This window comes from Oncorhynchus mykiss, chromosome 9 (genome assembly GCF_057628025.1).
Source record: "Oncorhynchus mykiss isolate SJ-2025 chromosome 9, ASM5762802v1, whole genome shotgun sequence".
In the NCBI taxonomy this organism is placed as follows: domain Eukaryota; kingdom Metazoa; phylum Chordata; class Actinopteri; order Salmoniformes; family Salmonidae; genus Oncorhynchus; species Oncorhynchus mykiss.
Window position 1 is genome coordinate 63,396,541 of NC_143030.1, and position 20,222 is coordinate 63,416,762.

General features: G+C 40.8%; 2 protein-coding genes across 5 annotated transcripts in view; one reads left to right on the forward strand and one right to left on the reverse strand.

Moving 5' to 3' along the window:
* LOC110532469 (protein bicaudal D homolog 2) overlaps positions 1-8,204 on the reverse strand; it is a 33,518-nt gene extending 25,314 nt beyond the window's left edge. For both annotated transcript variants that reach the window (XM_021616411.3, XM_021616410.3), the window contains exon 1: positions 7,909-8,204. In XM_021616411.3, the coding sequence (XP_021472086.3) occupies positions 7,909-8,154 (246 nt within the window). In that variant the 5' untranslated portion in view covers positions 8,155-8,204. The remainder of the gene's footprint in view (positions 1-7,908) is intronic.
* A 6,428-nt stretch (positions 8,205-14,632) lies between these two features.
* On the forward strand, positions 14,633-17,793 carry apex2 (apurinic/apyrimidinic endodeoxyribonuclease 2). 3 transcript variants are annotated; one of them, XM_021616412.3, is made up of 6 exons: positions 14,633-14,873; positions 15,101-15,184; positions 15,529-15,712; positions 15,887-16,030; positions 16,164-16,233; positions 16,370-17,793. In XM_021616412.3, the coding sequence occupies exons 1-6, from the start codon at positions 14,759-14,761 to the stop codon at positions 17,555-17,557; spliced, it is 1,785 nt and encodes a 594-aa protein (XP_021472087.3). In that variant the 5' UTR covers positions 14,633-14,758; the 3' UTR covers positions 17,558-17,793. The 3 variants fall into 3 exon arrangements, with proteins under 3 accessions (XP_021472087.3, XP_090041084.1, XP_090041083.1); XM_090184958.1 differs by having other exon boundaries at positions 14,639-14,873; positions 15,529-15,639; XM_090184957.1 differs by lacking the exon at positions 14,633-14,873 and adding an exon at positions 14,887-15,013.
* The last annotated feature ends 2,429 nt before the right edge of the window (positions 17,794-20,222 follow it).

Sequence of the window (20,222 nt, forward strand, 5' to 3'; positions counted from 1 at the left end):
GAGGGGACAAATAGCAAGATATAAAAATCGAATGAGAAATTTGAACAAAGCTTACAGTTGAGCAAAGCAGTTATAAGACAAAAATGATGTACGCGAAACCAGAAGAAGAAAAATCCCTCCTTGCCGTTGCGAATCAAACGACCAAAAGCCTAATCCTACTATCTGAAATATCATAAAACCATACATTTATGAAGAATATTTTCAAAACTAGTCTAATAGTGTTTCAGTTGCAGCTTTTAAATGGGAATAATTATGGAAGTCAGAGTCCATGCTCTTGTCATACTTTTTTTTAAATTACAAATATATTGGGCCTCAAGTGAAATTTAACAACAAATATCAAGATGACAAGTCAAAAGAAAACAGGCTACAGCTGAGAAAAGCTTATGAAATAAATGCCTAGTTGGTCTAAGCCTATTTCCATATTATTTTAGCAATGTGCAACCTACCTAAAATGCATATAGTAGCCTAATAAGAGAAGAGGATGAGACAAACATGTGAATCAGTTTATAATAATCCAGTTGTGAGGACATCAGAGTTGCTCTGCAGCCCATGATGACTTACAACCCATCACAAGACGCACAGCCAGCGAGGCTCGTTGACTGTGTCACTCACTTCGGCACACACTTCAATGCCACAGCTCCAGCAGAGTTCAATAGGCTATTAGAAAATATTTGGCTCCACTAAATATATTGGGTGTTTTGTCTATGTTATGATTCCTCTCGTCTATGGGCAAGCGTAGAATAAAAATTCTGATCTCTGATATGTACTCAACCCTTTTGGCCAAAGGTGTTTCTGGCCTTTTTGCGGGCTGACAAGTGACATCAGCTTTCAGACAAGTAATAATAATAATTTAAAAAAAGAATAATCTGTCCTACTGGTCCGATGATGTAATTTACTAAAGAAATGTGAACAAGCAACCTTTGTTGAACATGCAGTTACATCAAATATGGTATTTACTCACAACATGCAATGCATGACGGGCAGTTCCATTGTAACAGAATTACGCTGAGACTCCACTTTAAAATGTATACCAAACAAAAAACATTGATTTCAAAGTTTAAAAGGCCCAATGCAGTAAGTCTGGGCGATACGTCCTAAAAAACCATATCCCAATTTTTTCAAATTTATGGGCGAGTCACAATATATATCTAGATCTTTTAAAATGTCCTCTAAATATGATTTGTTGTACAATTAAAAAGGTAAAAAAAAACACTGCTTTTCAAACAGTCAGCAATAATCTAATAAATTAAGGGCTTATGAAGTTATACATAGGCTAAATATAAACCTTCCAAAGACCAGGTAGGCAAATCTTATTTGTGGTCCACCAGCCGCTGTGGCAGATGGATAAAAAAATTATCTAGCAGCAACCATTTTTATTTTTTTTACAGCCAAAATATTTTTGACAAACAATAAAAAGGTTGTCCCGAGTGGCACAGCGGTCTAAGGCATTGCAGTGCTAGAGGCGTCACTTTAGACCCAGGTTCATTCCCGGGCTGTATCACAACCGGCCATAACCATACTTGGCTCATCGCGCTCTAGTGACTCCTTGTGGCGGGCAGCGCACCTGCAGGCTGACCCCAGTCGTCAGGTGAACGGTGTTTCCTCCGACACATTGGTGCGGCTGGCTTCCAGGTTAAGCGGGCGGGGGTTACGAAGCGCGGTTTGGCGGGTCATGTTTCCGAGGACGCATGAATCGACCTTCACCTCCTGAGCCCATTGGAACGTTGCAGCGATTAGACAAGATCGAAATTGGGGAGAGTAGATGATGTGCTCCTAAATAGAAATGTAGAAGCAAACAAATACATTTGAGAGTAATTAAAGTATTTGGGTGTTTTAGCCTGTTGGTACTTTCATTTTGGAAAAAAAAAAACGTTCCCGTTTAAACGGGATATTTTGTCAGGACAAGATGCTAGAATATGCATATAATTGACAGCTTTGGATAGAAAACACTAAAGTTTCCAAAACTGTAAAGATATTGTCTGTAAGTATAACAGAACTGATGTTGCAGGCGAAAGCCTGAGAAAAATCCAATCCGGAAGTGCCCCAGGTTTTGAAAGCGCTGCGTTCCAATGAGTCCCTATTGAGCTGTGAATGTGTCATCAACGAGCTTACACTTTCTACGTATTCCCCAAGGTGTCTACAGCATTGTGACGTAGTTTTACGCATTTATGTTGAAGAATAGACGTAGGCGGCTACATTGCGTAAGTGGTCACATGGTGGCTCCGAGAGAGATTCTCGCGTAAAATACAGAGGTAGCCATTACTCCAATCGGTCCTACTGAAAAACGAATTGTCCCGACGGATATATTATCGAATAGATATTAGAAAAACACCTTGAGGATTGATTAAAAACAACGTTTGCCATGTTTCTGTCGATATTATGGAGCTAATTTTGAATATTTTTCGACGTTGTCGTGACCGCAATTTCCGGGCGATTTCTCAGCCAAACGTGAAGAACAAACGGAGCTATTTCGCCTACAAAAATAATATTTTGGGAAAAAATGAACTTTGGCTATCTACCTGGGAGTCTCGTGAGTGAAAACATCCGAAGTTCATCAAAGGTAAATGATTTAATTTGATTGCTTTTCTGATTTTCGTGACAAGGTTGCCTGCTGCTAGCAAGGCATAATGTTATGCTAGGCTATGATAAACTTACACAAATGCTTGTCTAGCGTTGGCTGTAAAGCATATTTTGAAAATCTGAGATGACAGGGTGATTAACAAAAGGCTAAGCTGTGTTTCAATATATTTCACTTGTGATTTTCATGAATAGGAAGATTTTCTAGGAAGATTTATGTCCGTTGCGTTATGCTAATTAGTGTCAGGCGATGATTACGCTACCGGGTACCGAGAGTCACAAGAAGTTTAATAAACGTTTTTACGAGTGATCCATGCTCAATCAAGCACAATCATCAAGTGCGACAAATGTTCAGCTGCCACTTTAAGGGACTGGCCATTACCATGGTAACTTGGGTACTCGCTTATCTGTGAAGAAAATAAATCTGACTACGATGACTTCCTAGCAGAAGTAGGGGTGCACAACTCCAGGTTTTTTGGAGTCGACTCCTGCGGTTGAGGACTCTTGTTCGACTCCCAAAGCACACTGAAACGGATGTGCACATACCATATTATTGCAGTCCTACTAGGAAGACTACATTTGCATTTTAGAGAACTGACATGAGCATGATGCTGCCTATTTGCTCATTAACTTTGCCTATAAAAGGCCTATTTTGTTTGAAAATCTAAAAGGTGATGTGTAGGAACTAGAATATTTCAGTGATATTTCTGCTGTGTGCAGCCTTGAAGGATTCAATGGGATGATGCCACACACTCTACGCTGATAAGCCTACTCTTTGCCATGTTATATCCCATTTCGCAAGTGTATTACTAGAGACGTTGTATATGTAATCATTACCCAAGCATGTGCGTTATTCTAGAGGCCGATTCACACAGGAGTAGTTTTTCCAGACTGCACCCTGTAATTCTTAATTTCTTCTAACTTAACTGACCGTTATCACGGAAACCTGGAGGTTTTTATTCTAGTCGTGAAAATATTTCATGTGTCGATGTCCTTCCTAATAACAATGACCCCCATCCTGCTGACGAACTGCTGAACCGTATTTGTACTTGAGATGCATTTATGGATGAGAAAGTGAACTTGCCATTTCCAAGAAGTTTAGCAAGGATGCCCTGCTTTGCGATCGATTGCCTAGGACAGGGCTCTCCAAACCTGTTCGTGGAGAGCTACCATCCTGAAGGTTCACTCCAACCCTAATCTAGCACATCTGATTCAATAATTAGCTGGTTGATAAACTGAATCAGGTTAGTTACAACTGGGGTTGGAGCGAAAACCTACAGGAAGTTAGCTCTCAAGGAACAGGGTTGGAGAGCCTGACCTAGGACATCAACAGCCAGCCAAGGTTTCATTAAACAAGTTTTTATTGCAGATTTAGGCCTAATTAAACTGATGCATTTGGCGATGTTCAACTTAAATTCACTGACATTATAAGGAATAGCTTACCCATACTCATTGATAGCCTAATATATACTTTAGATGAATATACGCATTGCAAGATACAGATTACCAAGATATAGCCTATGCGCACAGTTCCGACTGTGTCTGCTTGCCCTGATCCTCCCTCCCCCTGGCTCACCTGCTCTTTGCTATGAAAAATACTAGTGTGTTTGGTCTTCGGTCTGTTCCATGTAGAATAGCTTAGCCTATTTGTTGATAGGCCGTACTTTAGTGAACTTGCGCGAGACATTGCAAGTCAAGAAATTGAGAGACATAGCATTGTGATAGCCTATACATCTTTTGATTACCGATGCATGGTTTTGACTGTCTGCCTGGTGGCCGACATGCCTACCTACGCTCCCCTCTCTCTCTCTGCTGTAAAAAAATGTGACAGTATTCTTGAAAGTAGCCTACGGCAACAAGTTTCCTCAATTGCAAAAATACTGAATCTTAGAGGAGTCGGTTCTTAGCGTAATCGAAGATTGACACCCAGAAATGGGAGTCGATGGGCAAGGAATCAATTATTTTGGAGTCGACTCCCCGCCACTAAGCAGCAGAAAGTTGAGGATAACTAAAACAATTTAAAAAACAACCTAGCTGCGAACAAAATTATATAACTGGTCAAAAAACATGAGGAAAAAAAGTCATACTTTAGTAGCCATCTTGTCAACTCAACCAAACTTCTACATATGGCATTCGGACAAAAACATATTCCCAAATGATGTGTGACCACCCGCCAACGTGGCTGGTGAAATAGACATTCTTACCAGCCAATGACAAAAATCGTCCCGGATTTGAAAGTTGTAATTTCCAACCCTGCATAAGAACCATTAATAATTGAATTAATTGTATATAAAGAGTTTAACCTGTTTTTTGCAATAATCACTTATTTACTTTCAAGTAAATGGCCTTTCTGTTACAAATTTTACCAGAACCATGCTTAATGCACATTCACTAATAAATACTTTTTGTAGCTAGCATTATAGACACAGGTCTCAAACAATCGGCCACCTGCTAGTGAGTTGCCTGTTAATCTTTATATTCAAGTTGACTTGGATCCATTTGCAAGCTAACAAGGCATAACAGTTTAAATTGTTATGATTGAACACACCCTACTGTCCATCTCCGAACAGTTTGAACAGCATGCTAGCCAGTCCACTTTGTTCAGATGTTGAAATCAAGGGACCTAACTTTTCTCAGAATGAGAACGGGTTGCCAATTCCTTATAGAATTTTGTTTTACGCTTATTGCACATTTACAAAACACAGACTAGACACCTAGTTTAACAGTCTTTGGCTAAAATGCTGCAAGCAGTACATGGTACCGCAATGCCGTGCGTGACAAACTGAGCATACATTTCCCAGAATCAATGTTCATTGACAATCCCCTTTTAGTAGTGTCGCAATTAACGGAGTTGAGACATTAAATGGGTATCGTTAACTTCTCTATTATAGTAAAATAATGTTTTAATGTGTTTCAGTGTCCATATGACCAATTCTGTTGGACTAAACCTCAAATGCAAATAGGGAGTTGAAACCGCTTGTCAGAGAAGAAGAAGTGATCTCTCATATGTTGTTGTGAGTGGCAGGGGGAGGGGCTTGGTGTGTTTGTATAAACAGAGAGGAAGAAGCAAGGGGTTTCACTCTCGCCAAATATCGGCCCAAAATAAGCCCAATGCATTTTCATGAACTTATTTTGGATCTTAGCTTATTGCCTGCATTCCCACATTTGGGACAACGACTCCCATTGTTAGGGTAGAGACATGAGCATCTCGTCATTATAAACAGATCTCTGGTGTAAATGGTAAGGTGCACACAGCACAGAAGGAGCGAAGGAAACAAGACCAAAAAGACAGAACAGACAGACAAACGCTCATGAAAGGGAAAAATAAAAACTTGATTCTTGTGATACGGTCATTTGGAATATCACGCAAAAATATACATTTAAATTAATCGAATTCAATAGATATATTGCCCAGCCCTACAATGCAGCCTTTTTAAAATCATAATATTAAAATTATTTCTGGGTAACAAATAAGTACCTTCCTGTGTTTTCAATTCAAATGGTCAAAAAGACAAATAAATTCTTAGCAAACAGAAATTCCTTAATTAAGCAAGTATTTTGCTAGGACTGTCTGGGAGTGGCCTGAGAGGGTAGGGGAAAACTGAAAATGAGCTGTTATGGCAGAGGTTTGGAAGTGTCTTGTTGGTCTATCAACTAATTTACCACCTGGTGATGTCTCCAGGCAGGCCAAAACTACCATCCACCAAAACAGGCTGACATTTCAGGCGGTCTTTTCAAACATCTCTTACACTAAAAGGGCATTATCATCATTTTCACAGTATTATTCCAGCCTCAGTGTGGAAATATATATAAAAAACACAGGGAAACTAAATTTGACTGCACTGGGCCTTTAACAAACCATAGAACTATGCACAAGGACTAATTTAACAATTTACACTGAACATTTTATAAAAACACATTTACAGGACAAACTGAAGATACAAAGTTTGGTAACAATAAAACTGAGGGAGTTTTACCATAATTCTGCACAGTTTCTCCAGTAAAATGTTATTTTTTCCCCCGTGTAAATTGTCCAGTCGTCACTGTGCACAAGAGTTATGGTTTGTTCAAATTTGAAATAATTTGTTTAGCATACATTTGAAAGCGAAAAGTAATTGTACTTTACAATGAGGTATTTAAAACAGAATGGTAGCCCTATTTGTGCAGGGTCTATGTTGGATGCTACTAGCTGGATTAATGAATTACAAAAGCAATAGTCAGAATGTGACTGTACGTTCCTTTACAATATACATTTTTATGAGATTATTTATTTACATGAATGCCGCTTAACCTTTATATTAGTGATAATGATTTGCGTGCTATGAATAATATCTTTCCCTGCCCTGTTCACCCCTCTAATGCCATGCAGTCTACATTCAACAGAGCAGCTTAAAATTAATTCCAGTTTCCACTTCCAACATGGGATATGCTGACTAATGTGCCCTCATCCCTCCATCACAGATCCCTAGCAGAAATAAACAGTATCACATCTATACACATCAACATCATACGACACTACAGGAGCAGAAACCGACCTGTCCTCCTCTATCACACAAACTGAATGATTCATATGAACCCTAGACTATGCCTCTTGAGTCTTGGGGAAACTGTCATTCAGCCAAGTTAGTAACAAGAGTTCAAGACGATAGAATATCTTCATGGAACCTATCAAATGTTCAGTAGGCAATTCATACATTTCTACGTAACACTGGATTAAGAACAACTCCCGGCCAAACATTATGATTGTGATTATTTCTTTGTTTAGAACAGTTTAGCTAAAAGCTTCTGTCCTAACAGGAAGTCCATTGTGTGGCTAATCCTAGGTTGGTCAATACAGAGCAGCGTGTGACTGGCACTACTTGCACATCATCATCTGCTCATTTATCACTCCAGTGTTAATCTGCTCAATTGTAATTATTCGCTCCTATGGCCTATTTATTGCCTACCTCATGCCTTTTGCACACACTGTATATAGACTATTTTTTCTACTGTATCATTGACTTGTTTATTGTGTTATTGGCTTGTTTATTGTTTACTCCATGTGTAACTCTGTGTTGTTGTCTGTGTCACACTGCTTTGCTTTATCTTGGCCAGGTCGCAGTTGCAAATGAGAACTTGTTCTCAACTAGCCTACCTGGTTAAATAAAGGTGAAATACATAAAATAAAAAATGTAAAAACTTGTTCACACTGAAGTAGTTAGTGTGGAGCCTGATTAGACAAAGCAATACAACATCTATCACAGAAAATGTCACCACCATGCACACGTAGTAGTAGCTTTAAGGTTGGAATTAAGGTTGGTATAGCTATAGACATTGAACATTTCTGCTGACCTCTTTGAGTTGCTGTTGCTCTTGTTTGAGGGTCTCATACTCCTCCTCCAGCTGGGTGTGTTTCTTCTTCAGTTCAGCACTCTCCTCCAGCACCACTAAGCCATAACGGGCCGCCTGTAGTTTCTCCTCATTGGCCTCCCGGAGCTCCAAATTCAGCCTCACCACCTCCGCCCTCAGGTCATTGCCCCCCATCTCCATCTCATCCCTCTCCGCCTCAGTCCCTGCTTGGCCTGCCTCCTCAAGCATCTTGTCCTCTTCCACCTCCTTCCCCAATACTCAGCTTGAGACACCTGCTTCCTCTTTCAATCCTCCTGCCTCATTACTGCTTGCTGTGGGGGATGAGGAAGGAAACAGCCCGGGAACATTGATTGTTTCATCGGACAGTTCAAAGTCACAAATAGTAACCAATGAGTTGAAAGCAACTTCAAACTAACCTGAGGATTAACAATTTGATTTGCTATCTTAAGAGTTGCTGGCAGCTGACAACTGGCTAAAATGGCGTGAAGTGAATAATAAACTTGGCAGCCCAGTCACAGACGGTCAAGAGTCAGATTATGTGATTAACGTTAGATGAGTTTAACTGGCTCCTCTCAGTCACTTTACTTGTGATCTTTGTTGTCAGGGTAAAGGCCATGGTAAAGAAAAATGTAACTGTCCGTCTGTAGCTAACGTTACTGTGTACAGGCATTCAATCAGCTTATAGGCTAACGTTAACTTGCCAACCATGTTGGAAACTAGCTAGAAGCATTTCGGTGCACCTGCAAATTATGTGTAGGCGACCAATACAATTATATTTAATTTGTTAGCAGTAGTTAGCGAAATAGCTAACGTGTTAGTTAAGGCTTTAAGTTGATTCTTAAAGCGAACTAACAGTTAACGTCACCAGACACGGAGATTCGCAGATAGCTAGCCAACGTTCCCATTTTCTTAGCTAGCTACACTACTTAGTTGTCAGAACTGTCAAAACAAAGACTTCTGGCTATCTGTGGTCAGACTAGCTAGCTAGGCTAATTGTCTACCTAGAATTCAGCCGCTAACATAGCAATCAAGCGCATAGCTAACTAAATTACTTACCTCCAATATCGATTCACGTTTGTGGCCAAAAGTACAGTTGGTTATTTCAAAATCTTGTGTCGAAATTAAGCTAACCGGCAACCCTCAGAGAAAATATGACACTTCGTCGTCGAGTTTGTGTGGACAAGCTAACCGCCCCGGTTTTCCAGCCAATGTGCTTTTTGCTTTCTAGCTTGAGTTAGCACTTTGAAAGTCATTGCGCGCCGAAGCAACGAGAGTGAGTAGACACAGACCAGTGAACGACTGCCCCCTAGCAACGTCCAGTGTCACAACATTTGGAATGACTACAGACCATAGACTTACAGACATCGCATCATTGAATCTGTACTACTATAGCGTATGTGAGAGTACGGGCAGTGACATTGAATCCATTTTGAAGTTGGGGTTGGAACCGGTTCAGGGAACAGAACAGAAGAAATAACTACACTTTTGAGGAACAGAATCAGAACTGGGAACGAAGGTGATCTATACAGTTCCGGAACAGAACCATTATTTTAAAAGCATGGGAAACGGTTAATCATGTTATTTTAGTTCCTGGCATGTTTTTTTCAGTCCCACAAAAAACGCAACAAAGTACCTATACAAAGCCCTGACTCTGTCACTCAGAAACATATTCCAGTGCCTGTCTGTCAGATGGAAATATTTTATAGTCTGTTTATGCTACCTGCCTCACCCCCTGCGAAGGATAGGTTACTGTATCCTACTGGCGAAGTTACAAGCGTGATTCAGAAATTAGGGAGAGATTTTTAATTAGAGAAGAATTTATTAACTTTTTCACTGCTAGTTAAGGATACTATAGTTAGCACATTTCACATTTGATTTATTAACTACAAAAAGGTAAGATGTATATTTTATTCTGGTGCTGCTCTGCACACACAAGCTTGTTAGCTAGCTAGCTAACAATAGCTCTAGTCCATTGTTAAGGCAACTCTCAGAAGTTCAAAGACATTCAAAGTTACTTCATAGAAGCCGCTCATCCGTAGATATAATTCTGTGGGCCTAATTCAAATAATGCATAGCATAACAAGATTCTTAGTGCTTCAAGCCAAGCCTCATCCTCCCTCTCTTGCTCTCTCCCCACCCACAAAATGTAAGTCTCATCTTGCTCTGTACACTTTTCTGTCTATCACGCATATAAACCACTAGGCTATTGCTTGCCAACTTCATAGTAAGCTTCTCTATCAGCACTGATTGGTGGTTATTTAATGTTGAGCTAGATGTAAAAAAATATATATAAAAAATCTTAGGTTTAAAAAGGAATAGAAAGGAACGACATAAACAGGTACTTTTTTGGGGGGCTCTAAACGGTTCATAACTTTTTTTTTGCTAGTTGAAAAAAAAATGGTTTTGTTCAGAATGTAAAAATTGACAATAATTTTGGTTCCAACCCCTATTTTGAAGTAGTCAATAATCTTCTTATTTTACTACTTCTTATGAGATGGCAAAGAAACTGAAAAGGTGCACACAGTCCTGGAGTGTGTTGTTTGAACAGGTATAAAGCCAAGGTTGGCGATTTAGTGCCACCTGCAGTTATGGAGTGTTTGCTCACGAGTATAGTTCATTGGCTGATACCTACTGGTGACCTGGATGAAGAAGTCTCAACCCAGTTGACTACTTCAAAATGGTGAAAGTCGTCATGCTAAAACAGGGGTTTGGGCACTAGAGTTCTCTATCTATCTCTATGCTACAGACAGACACACAGATAATTAATTATATTTTATCAAATCAATTGTTACTCTGTTACAAAAAGCTTTAATTCCAAAGATAATGTCAAATAAACAGTTAAAAACAACGCATACATGCTTCTGATCCATGTTCTCATTTTCTTATTGGAATAGTATAAACTTATATATTTGTTTATTCATTATACAAAATTATCAACAATCTTGTTGATAGTGCTGTTAAGAAGGTAAAATGAAACATGTCTAGCAAAACGAAACAAGGGTATAAATAAGAAAATACAGAATACATACAAAAAATATTAAAAAAAATATATCTAAAAAAATATTTTAAAAATATGACAATTCCAGTGCATTTGTATTCACTCAGAAAAATAATTCATTATAATGATTCAGGACATGCTAACTGGTTGTATAACTACAACGAGGTAGCAAGTCTGACATCTCTGAGTTTGCTAGTTTGGACTAGCATGTGAATGTGACATAAAACGGTTATGGTTAGGTATTTGTATTTATTATGGATCCCCATTAGCTGCTGCCAAGCCAACAGCTACGTTTTCTGGGGTCCAGCAAAATTAAGGCAGTTTGTACAATTTTTAAATTTTTAAAACATTACAATACATTCACAGATTTCACAACACACTATGTGCCCTCGGTGTCTTACTCCACCACTACCACATACAGTATCTACAGTACAAAATCCAAGTGTACGTGTGTGTATAGTGCGTATGTTATCTTGTGTGTGTGCGTGTAAGCATGTGTCTGTGTCGATGTTTGTGTTGCTTCACACTTCCCGCTGTTCCATAAGGTTTTTTTTTATCCGTTTTTTTTCAATCTAATTTTACTGCTTGGATCAGTTTCTTGATGTGGAATAGAGTTCCATGTAGTCATGGCTCTATATAGTACCTTGCGCCTCTCATAATATGTTCTGGACTTGGGGACTGTGAAGAGACCTCTTGTGGCATGTCTTGTGGGATATGCATAGGTGTCCAAGCTGTGCACCAGTAGTTCAAACAGACAGCTCGTTCCATTCAACATGTCAATACCTCTCATAAATACAAGTAGTGATGAAGTCAATCTCTCCTCCACTTTCAGCCAGGTTGACATGCATATTATTAATATTAGCTCTCTGTGTACATCAAAGGGCCAGCCGTGCTGCCCTGTTCTGAGACAATTGCAATTTTCCTAAGTATTTTTTTGTGGCACCTGACCACACGACTGAACAGTAGTCAAGGTGCGACAAAACTAGGGCCTGTAGGACCTGCCTTGTTGATAGTGCTGTTAAGAAGGTAGAAGGTTTAGGGTTTAGTGAATGATTTGTCCCAAATACAATGCTTTTAGTTTCAGAAATATTTAGGTCTAACTTATTCCTTGCCACTCACTCTGAAACTAACTGCAACTCTTTGTTAAGTGTTGCAGTCATTTCAGTCGCTGTAGTAGCTGACATGTATAGTTTTGAGTCATTCGCATACATAGACACTCTCGCTTTTCTCAAAGCCAGTGGCATGTCATTAGTAAATAGTGAAAAAGTAATGAGCCTAGACAGCTGCCCTGGGGAATTCCTGATTCTGGAGAGGAGAGGCTTGGAGAGGCTTCCATTAAAGAACACCTTCTGTGTGCTGTTGGACAGGTAACTCTTTATCCACGATATAGGAGGGGGTGTAAAGCCATAACACACATTTTTTCAGCTGCAGACTATGAACGATAATGTCAAAAGCCGCACTGAAGTCTAACAAAACAGCCCCCACAATCTTTTATCATCAATTTATCTCAGCCAATCATCAGTAATTTGTGTAAGCGCTGTGCTTGTTGAATGTCCTTCCCTATAAGCAAGCTGAAAGTCTGTTGTCAATTTGTTTATTTTAAAATAGCATTGTATCTGGTCAAACACTCTTTTTTCCCAAAAAGTTTACTAAGGGTTGGTAACAGGCTGATTGGTCGACTATTTGAGCCAGTAAAGGGGCTTTACCATTCTTAGGTAGCGGAATGACTTTTGCTTCCCTCCAAGCCTGAGGGCAAACACATTCTAGTAGGCTTAAATTGACATCATGACTTGACCTTGTTTTTTTCCGAGTCCCTGTTGTCTTGAAAGCACCATCATTACTACTACTTAACCAGAGTTGGATGACCACTCAAAACGATTTTTCCCAGTCTGAGCTCATTTCTTTTCAAGTTCCCATTTGTCTTGAAAGCACTGAAGTCGGGAAGTCGTAGATTTCCGAGTTTCCAATTCCCAGTAGTTTTGAATGTGGCATTAGATGGGAGTTTCTGACTGGTCTTGGAACTGTGACAACAGGCAGCCGCTCCCCGCTTTGCTCAATGAGATATATAGTGATTCTACCCTCAACTGACTATCGTATATGTTGATTAAATCGGACTTTAATAATATAATGAGTAATTCAGGAATGTCACGACTTAAGTGACACAAGAAAACTCGTTAAAATAGCAACTCTACAGATCGCAATCTTCTTCTTCTTCTGTGGAGTTTAACAGGGGTTGGCATCCAACAAGTTGCATTACGTCCCCAACTGAACTATAGTATCAATTCATTACACTTTGTGATACAAAATGGGGAAACGGGAAAATGTTTAAATATAATTTTAATTACCCTACCAACTAAATCTACACTTAAAACTGGTCTGCTAATGCAAGACGAATAGGCCCGGTGCTTTTGTGATTTCTTTTGTTAAATTAATTAATTTTTTTTATTCCGATTTTTCAGAGGTTGCTGCAGCACCCTCAGAACCCCTACTTCCCACGGCTATGCCCTATTCTATTACTTTAACCCAGTTTAAAACCATTGCTATGAACGCTAAGAAGCCAACCTTACTGAAACATAGGCTGTATCACTCATTTGCCTATCCCTCTGTTCTGTTACAGATCTACTATTCACAGGAATCCTCTCAGAATCCCTCACCCTTCATCAACCCTACACTACTTTCTTCACTGCCTCAGCATACAACATCTTCTGCTCTACTCTGACCCTGGCCACCTCAACCTGCCTCTCTCGCACCGGACACCTCTGATCCCAGCAACATGGACACCCTTACAGTTGACAAATCAAATCGAATTGTATTGGTCACATACACATGGTTAGCAGATGTTATTGCGAGTGTAGCGAAATGCTTGTGCTTCTAGTTCCGACAGTGCAGCAATATCTAACATGTAATCTAACAATTCCACAACAACTACCTAATACACACAAATCTAAGTAAGGAACGTATTCATATAAATATATGGATGAGCAATGACAGAGTGGCATAGGCAATCTGCAAAATATGGTATAAAATACAGTATATACATATGAGATGAGTAATGCAAGATATTTAAACATTATTAGCCCGACCAACCAGTGCCTCCGCACATTGGCTAACCGGGCTATCAGCATTGTGTCCCGCCACCCAACACCATTAACATCCTTTCTTAAAATCAATACACAGAAGTATATATTTTTAAACCTGCATATTTTGCTAAAAGAAATCCAGGTTAGCAGGCAATATTTACCAGGTGCAATTGTGTCACTTCTCTTGCGTTCATTGCACGCAGAGTCAGGGTATATGCTCCCAGGTATATATTACCTGGGAACATTGAAGACTCCTGTTAAAAGGAACCACCAGCTTTCATATGTTCTCATGTTCTGAGCAAGGAACTTAAACGTTATATTTTTTACATGGCACATATTGCTCTTTTACTTTCTTCTCCAATAATTTGTTTTTGCATTATTTTACCAAATTGAACATGTTTAATTTTATTTGAGGCTAAATTGATTTTATTGATGTATTATATTAAGTTAAAATAAGTGTTCATTCAGTATTGTTATAATTGTCATTATTACAAATACATTTTTAAAAATCGAAAATTTCTCTCGTTGACTTCTCAAACCCCGGCCTAGTCGGCTTGGTTTGTTTTTGCAAGCTTTCCCGGAAGTGTAGCGATTTTGTGCCTCTGGGTTTAGAAACTCTGTCGAAAATGTTCTTATTCGATTGACGTACTTCCGGGTCACTTCCGTGTTATCCAGTCGTCACGTTTCAAGTACAATTTTTGTAAAGCAAATTGTAAAAAATATGTGAAAAGTTGGTCACGAGTGTCGTAAAACCATGAAGATTGTCAGTTGGAACATTAATGGCATAAGAACTTTCAAGGGTGGAATTAAAAATGCGCTTGAGTCGCTGGATGCTGACATCGTATGTGTCCAAGAGACAAAAGTAACAAGTAAGAATTTTACGCGGGAGAGTCTACAGTATATTTTGAGTGACGAGTTGGCAGGCATGCTAGGGCAAACAGATTGGCACTCGGGCTAACTTGATAATGTAACGGAAGATATGTGATAAATATGTGATTGTACAATACATGTAAGATTCTCTGCTACAATTTGAACTCTGACAATGTTACAGCTAGGCTAGCTACTAATTCTGTCACCCTGGGTTTGTCTGTGACAGGAGACCTGCTGGATGAGAGGACTGCTATTGTTGAAGGTTATAACTCATATTTCAGCTTTAGTCGTGGACGCAGTGGCTACTCAGGTTGGGACCATTCATAATTTTCCAACGTATTGAGCTTGAGGATCACGCAAGCCCAGATTCAGTCATTTTCGTCTGAACAAAATAGCCACATAATCCCTTTTATATCAGAGAGCAAGACACAATGACCCTTGGGTCCCCTGAAACAGTGTTCCTGGTCTGTTTTTCAATTAGTTCCCATGGATTGCATTGGTCCATTACTTCCATTATCACAAATTCCTGCCAAAAAAAGAATGACCCACAGAAATAGTATTCCGTATTAAAGAATGTTTTGAGTCCTATGTTCTCCCATTGTGCCTTCACATTCCTACATTAGTATGTACCTCTCTAATCTGTTTATTAAATAGGAGTTGCTACTTACTGCAAAGACAGTGCCACCCCATTTGCTGCAGAAGAGGGCTTGACCGGTCTGCTGACCACCAACCCAAAGGGGACCATTGGATGCTATGGTGACTCGAGTGAGTTCTCCAGTGAGGAGCTGCAGCTCCTGGACAACGAGGGAAGGGCTGTTCTCACACAGCACAGAGTCATGTACGGAGGAAAAAAATAGACCTTTATCACATGATTTGTCCCATGCTATTCTTTAGGTTTTCTGGAATACTGTCATGGATTGTATCAATTGTTAACCTGTTGTGGCACTGAAAAGCCATTGTGTTTCCCCAATGATCTGAGTGTTTCTTTGTGTGCCCACTTGCTTTTTCACAGGTGTGAAGACACACCTGAAACAGTTACGGTTATCAATGTATACTGCCCACGAGCTGACCCAGAAAAGCCTGAACGTGAACATTTCAAACTGCAGTTCTACAAGCTGCTTCAATGTCGGGCTGAAGCAATTTTAGAAGCTGGGAGGTGAGTGGGCTATATGCAGGAGGGCTTGGGTTGGGTGGGTATCACAATAGGGGACAAACTGATATGAGATTTGTTCAATGCGTTTTATTGGAAGTCTTAATTTCTCCTTGTTTTCTCTGACCGGTCCACCCAGCCGTGTAATCATCTTGGGAGATGTGAATACATCCCACCGGCCCATAGATCACTGTGACCCAGATTACATAGTAAGTGAAGTAATCAGAATTCTTTCAGGTGATAGGTTTGATGTCTTCATTCAGACATAATCACATTTACTTTTGAGTTTTGACTTCTGTTTATGAATAGCTGATGATGTTACTCCTATCTGTTTACTTTTATTAGGATGATTTTGAGGATCACCCCGGGAGGAAATGGTTAAATGGTTTACTGGTTGATGACAGTGAAGGAAAGGAGTATGAAAAAAACAATGAGGAGTCTGAGAATACCTCATCAAAACCCCTCCGCAGCGGCAAGTTTGTGGACACCTTCCGCCATTTTCACCCAACACGCTCCAAGGCCTTCACCTGTTGGAACACTATGACTGGAGCCAGGCAGACCAACTATGGCACACGTATCGACTACATCTTCGCAGACCATCCCTTGGTTAAAATGGGGTTTGTGGCAGCAGACATCATGCCAGAGGTGGAGGGGTCTGATCACTGCCCTGTCTGGGGGAAACTGTGCTGCCCCCTCCTGTCCAGCTCCAAGCTGCCTCCCCTCTGTACCCGCAACCTACCAGAGTTCGCTGGCAGGCAGCAGAAACTCTCACGCTTCCTCATCAAGATGGACCAACAACAACCTGTCAGAGAGGCCTGCAGGGACCCACTACCAGGATCTCAGGAGACTGGGGAGACCCGAGAGAACCTGAATCCACTGGGATCAGCAGGGACCACCTCCACTGGAAAGAAACGGAAGTTGGCAGTGGAATCTGGTGTCCCAAAGAGCAAAAAGATTATGACATTGAAGGCTGCTACCCCAAAGCCCCAGGGCAACCTCCTAGCCTTTTTCAAGCCCAAATCCGTACCTGTGGCCCCAACCAGGGAAGACCCTGTGAGTCAGTGTGAGAGGGGAGAAGAGAGAAATGAAGTGACCCCATCACAACCACATACCTTCAAGGGAGGACATTCTGCAGGACAAGATGTTCCATCAATTCCAGGCATGCCGTGCACAGAATATCCCCAGGGTGTCTGTATGGGAGACAAAGTCCATGTACCGGGCAGCAACATACAGGATGCCAGTGTCAATAGTCAAAACCAGGAGAAGGATGCAGCCCTGGCTTCTGAGGCTACTGTAGACCCCCCATGTCCCAGGAAGGGGGCTTCACTGGGCGGGTTCTGGAAGACGGTCCTGCGTGGGCCACCCCCACCGCCCCCCTGTAAGGCTCATGGGGAACCCTGTGTACTCCGCACAGTCAAGAAGGCAGGTCCAAACATGGGCAAGCAGTTCTTTGTGTGTAACCGCCCTCAGGGCCATGCATCCAATCCCGAGGCTCGCTGTAACTACTTTTCTTGGGTGGATAAAGGAAAATAGTGACTATGCCGTAGAAACGCACTGACATTTCCTCCATGTGGTGATTTTATAAGCTTTGTTAATCTGTTTGATATATTAGTCAAATAAAGATAGTAGTTTTATAAATGTAGTTTTAACTTCGCTAATGTATTTCACGTAATCACATTGAGGCCTTTCTCACCATATGACAAGCATCCCAAAGATTCTGTTGGTGTGTATTTTTACTGCTTATGAAATTACAATGGATGCTAAACTTAGTCACAGAGTGATCTGTTTCTCTTCATCTATAGTGCAGCATGAATATACAGCGTTTCTTTTCAGGAAATAGTATTCCTTGTGTTCTTTAAGAACTCAAGTATGATCATCATAGGTCTGCATCAATATTTCTACAATTATCTCAAAGTAATTAATCATTCTATAGAGCTCAAATATGGAGTTGGGTATGCCAAGGTTTCATATCCTTCCTATGCTTATGAATATTAATATTTATTTATGGTCTTTCAACTTTGCATGTCAGGAGCGGAGGAGGCTCTTGTGCAACCATTAGAGTCCCCATATTATTTATATTTCCCCTATTTCATTTACAACACAGTGCTGATGGCAGTAGTTTCCATTAAAATTGGTCACCTTACTATAGAAGTTCTAGGTAAGACGGACCCAAAAAAGTACTATATTTTTGTCTGATGACAACTTTATTCTCAGATCAATATGTTTAATCAAATCAACGTTTTTGTCACGTGCGCCGAATACAACAGGTGTAGACCCCACAGTGAAATGCTTACTTACAGGCTCCAACCAATGGTGTGGGAAAAAAGGTGTGTGTGGGTAAGTAAAGAAATAAAACAACAGTAAAAAGACATTTGAAAAAAGAGTAGCAAGGCTATATACAGACAGCTGTTAGTCAGGCTTATTAAGGTAGTATGTACATGTAGGTATCGTTAAAGTGACTATGCATATATGATGAACAGAGTAGCAGAAATGTAAAAAGAGGGGTTGGCGGGTGGTGGGACACAATGCAGATAGCCAGGTTAGCCAATGTGCGGGAGCACGGTTTTGTCGGGCCATTTAGGTAGTATGTACATGGACGTATAGTTAAAGTGACTCTGCATATAAGATAAACAGAGTAGTAGCTGTGCAAAAGAGGGGTTGGGGGGGGCACACAATGCAAATAGTCCGCGTAACCATTTGGTTACCTATTCAGGAGTCTTATGGCTTGGGGGTAGAAACTGTTGAGAAGCCTTTTTGTCCTAGACTTGGCACTCCGGTATCGCTTGCCATGCGGTAGTAGAGAGAACAGTCTATGACTGGGGTCTTTGACAATTTTTAGGGCCTTCCTCTGACACCGTCTGGTGTAGAGGTCCTGGATGGCAGGCAGCTTTTCCCCAGTGATGTACTGGGCCGTACGCACTACCCTCTGAAGTGCCTTGCGGTTGGAGGCCGAGCAATTGCCGTACCAGGCAGTGATGCAACCGGCTCTCTGTTGTAGCTGTAGAACCTTTTGAGGATCTCAGGACCCATGCCAAATCTTTTTAGTTTCCTGAGGGGGAATAGGCTTTGTCGTGCCCTCTTCACGACTGTCTTGGTGTATTTGGACCAATCTAGTTTGTTGTTGATGTGGACACCAAGGAATTTGAAGCTCTCAACCTGCTCCACTACAGCCCCGTCGATGAGAATGGGGACGTGCTCGGTGCTCCTTTTCCTGTAGTCCACAATCATCACCTTAGTCTTGGTTACATTGATAACCATCGTTGTCGGTAATCAGGCCTGCCACTGTTGTGTTGTCAGCAAACTTAATGATGGTGTTGGAGTCATGCCTGGCCATGCAGTCGTGGATGAACAGGGAGTACAGGAGAGGACTGAGCACGCACCCCTGGGGAGCTCCAGTGTTGAGGATCAGCGTGGCAGATGTGTTGCTACCTACCCTCACCTCCTGGGGGTGGCCTGTCAGGAAGTCCAGGATCCAGTTGCAGAGGGAGGTGTTTAGTCCCAGGATCCTTAGCTTGGCGATGAGCTTTGAGGGTACTATGGTGTTGAACGCTGAGCTGTAGTCAATGAACAGCATTCTCACATAGGTGTTACTTTTGTCCAGGTGGGAAAGGGCAGTGTGGAGTGCAATAGAGATGACATCATCATCATTTAACTTACTTGATGAAACATCTGTAATATGTTAGGATGCAGAGCTTCATTGTCTTTTAATTTAACATGTATCTATTTGTAGTAGGGAATTTGAAAACCTGCTGTAGGTAATAATCTGACTTCTGAATGAATATTCCCCCATGTACTCCTCATAGTGATGATCTTGTTGATTGTGTTGTGGAACAGAACATCGCAAGGCCTTACTTCTACTTAGCAACTCCCAATACTTACAGTATCTGCTTCTACTCCCATGCAGTTTCTCTCTCTTCCCCAACCGAGCCCCCCCTTCACTTCCTCTCGCAAGGAATGTGTTTCACTTGTGCATGTGACATTGAAACTTGAAACTCCTCTCATGCAGTTCCAAACGAGACTCCTTGGCTTACCGGTATAAATTGGGACATAATGAGCAACACCTGTATCTGCAACTGAAGCATTTGTGCAGTATATCATTCCCTGGCAGTCCCTGAGAGACTGTCTTCATTTAATAGACTAAAATATGAAATCACAATGTGTTTTTGGGCCACATAATCGAAGATAGGCTTACAACATT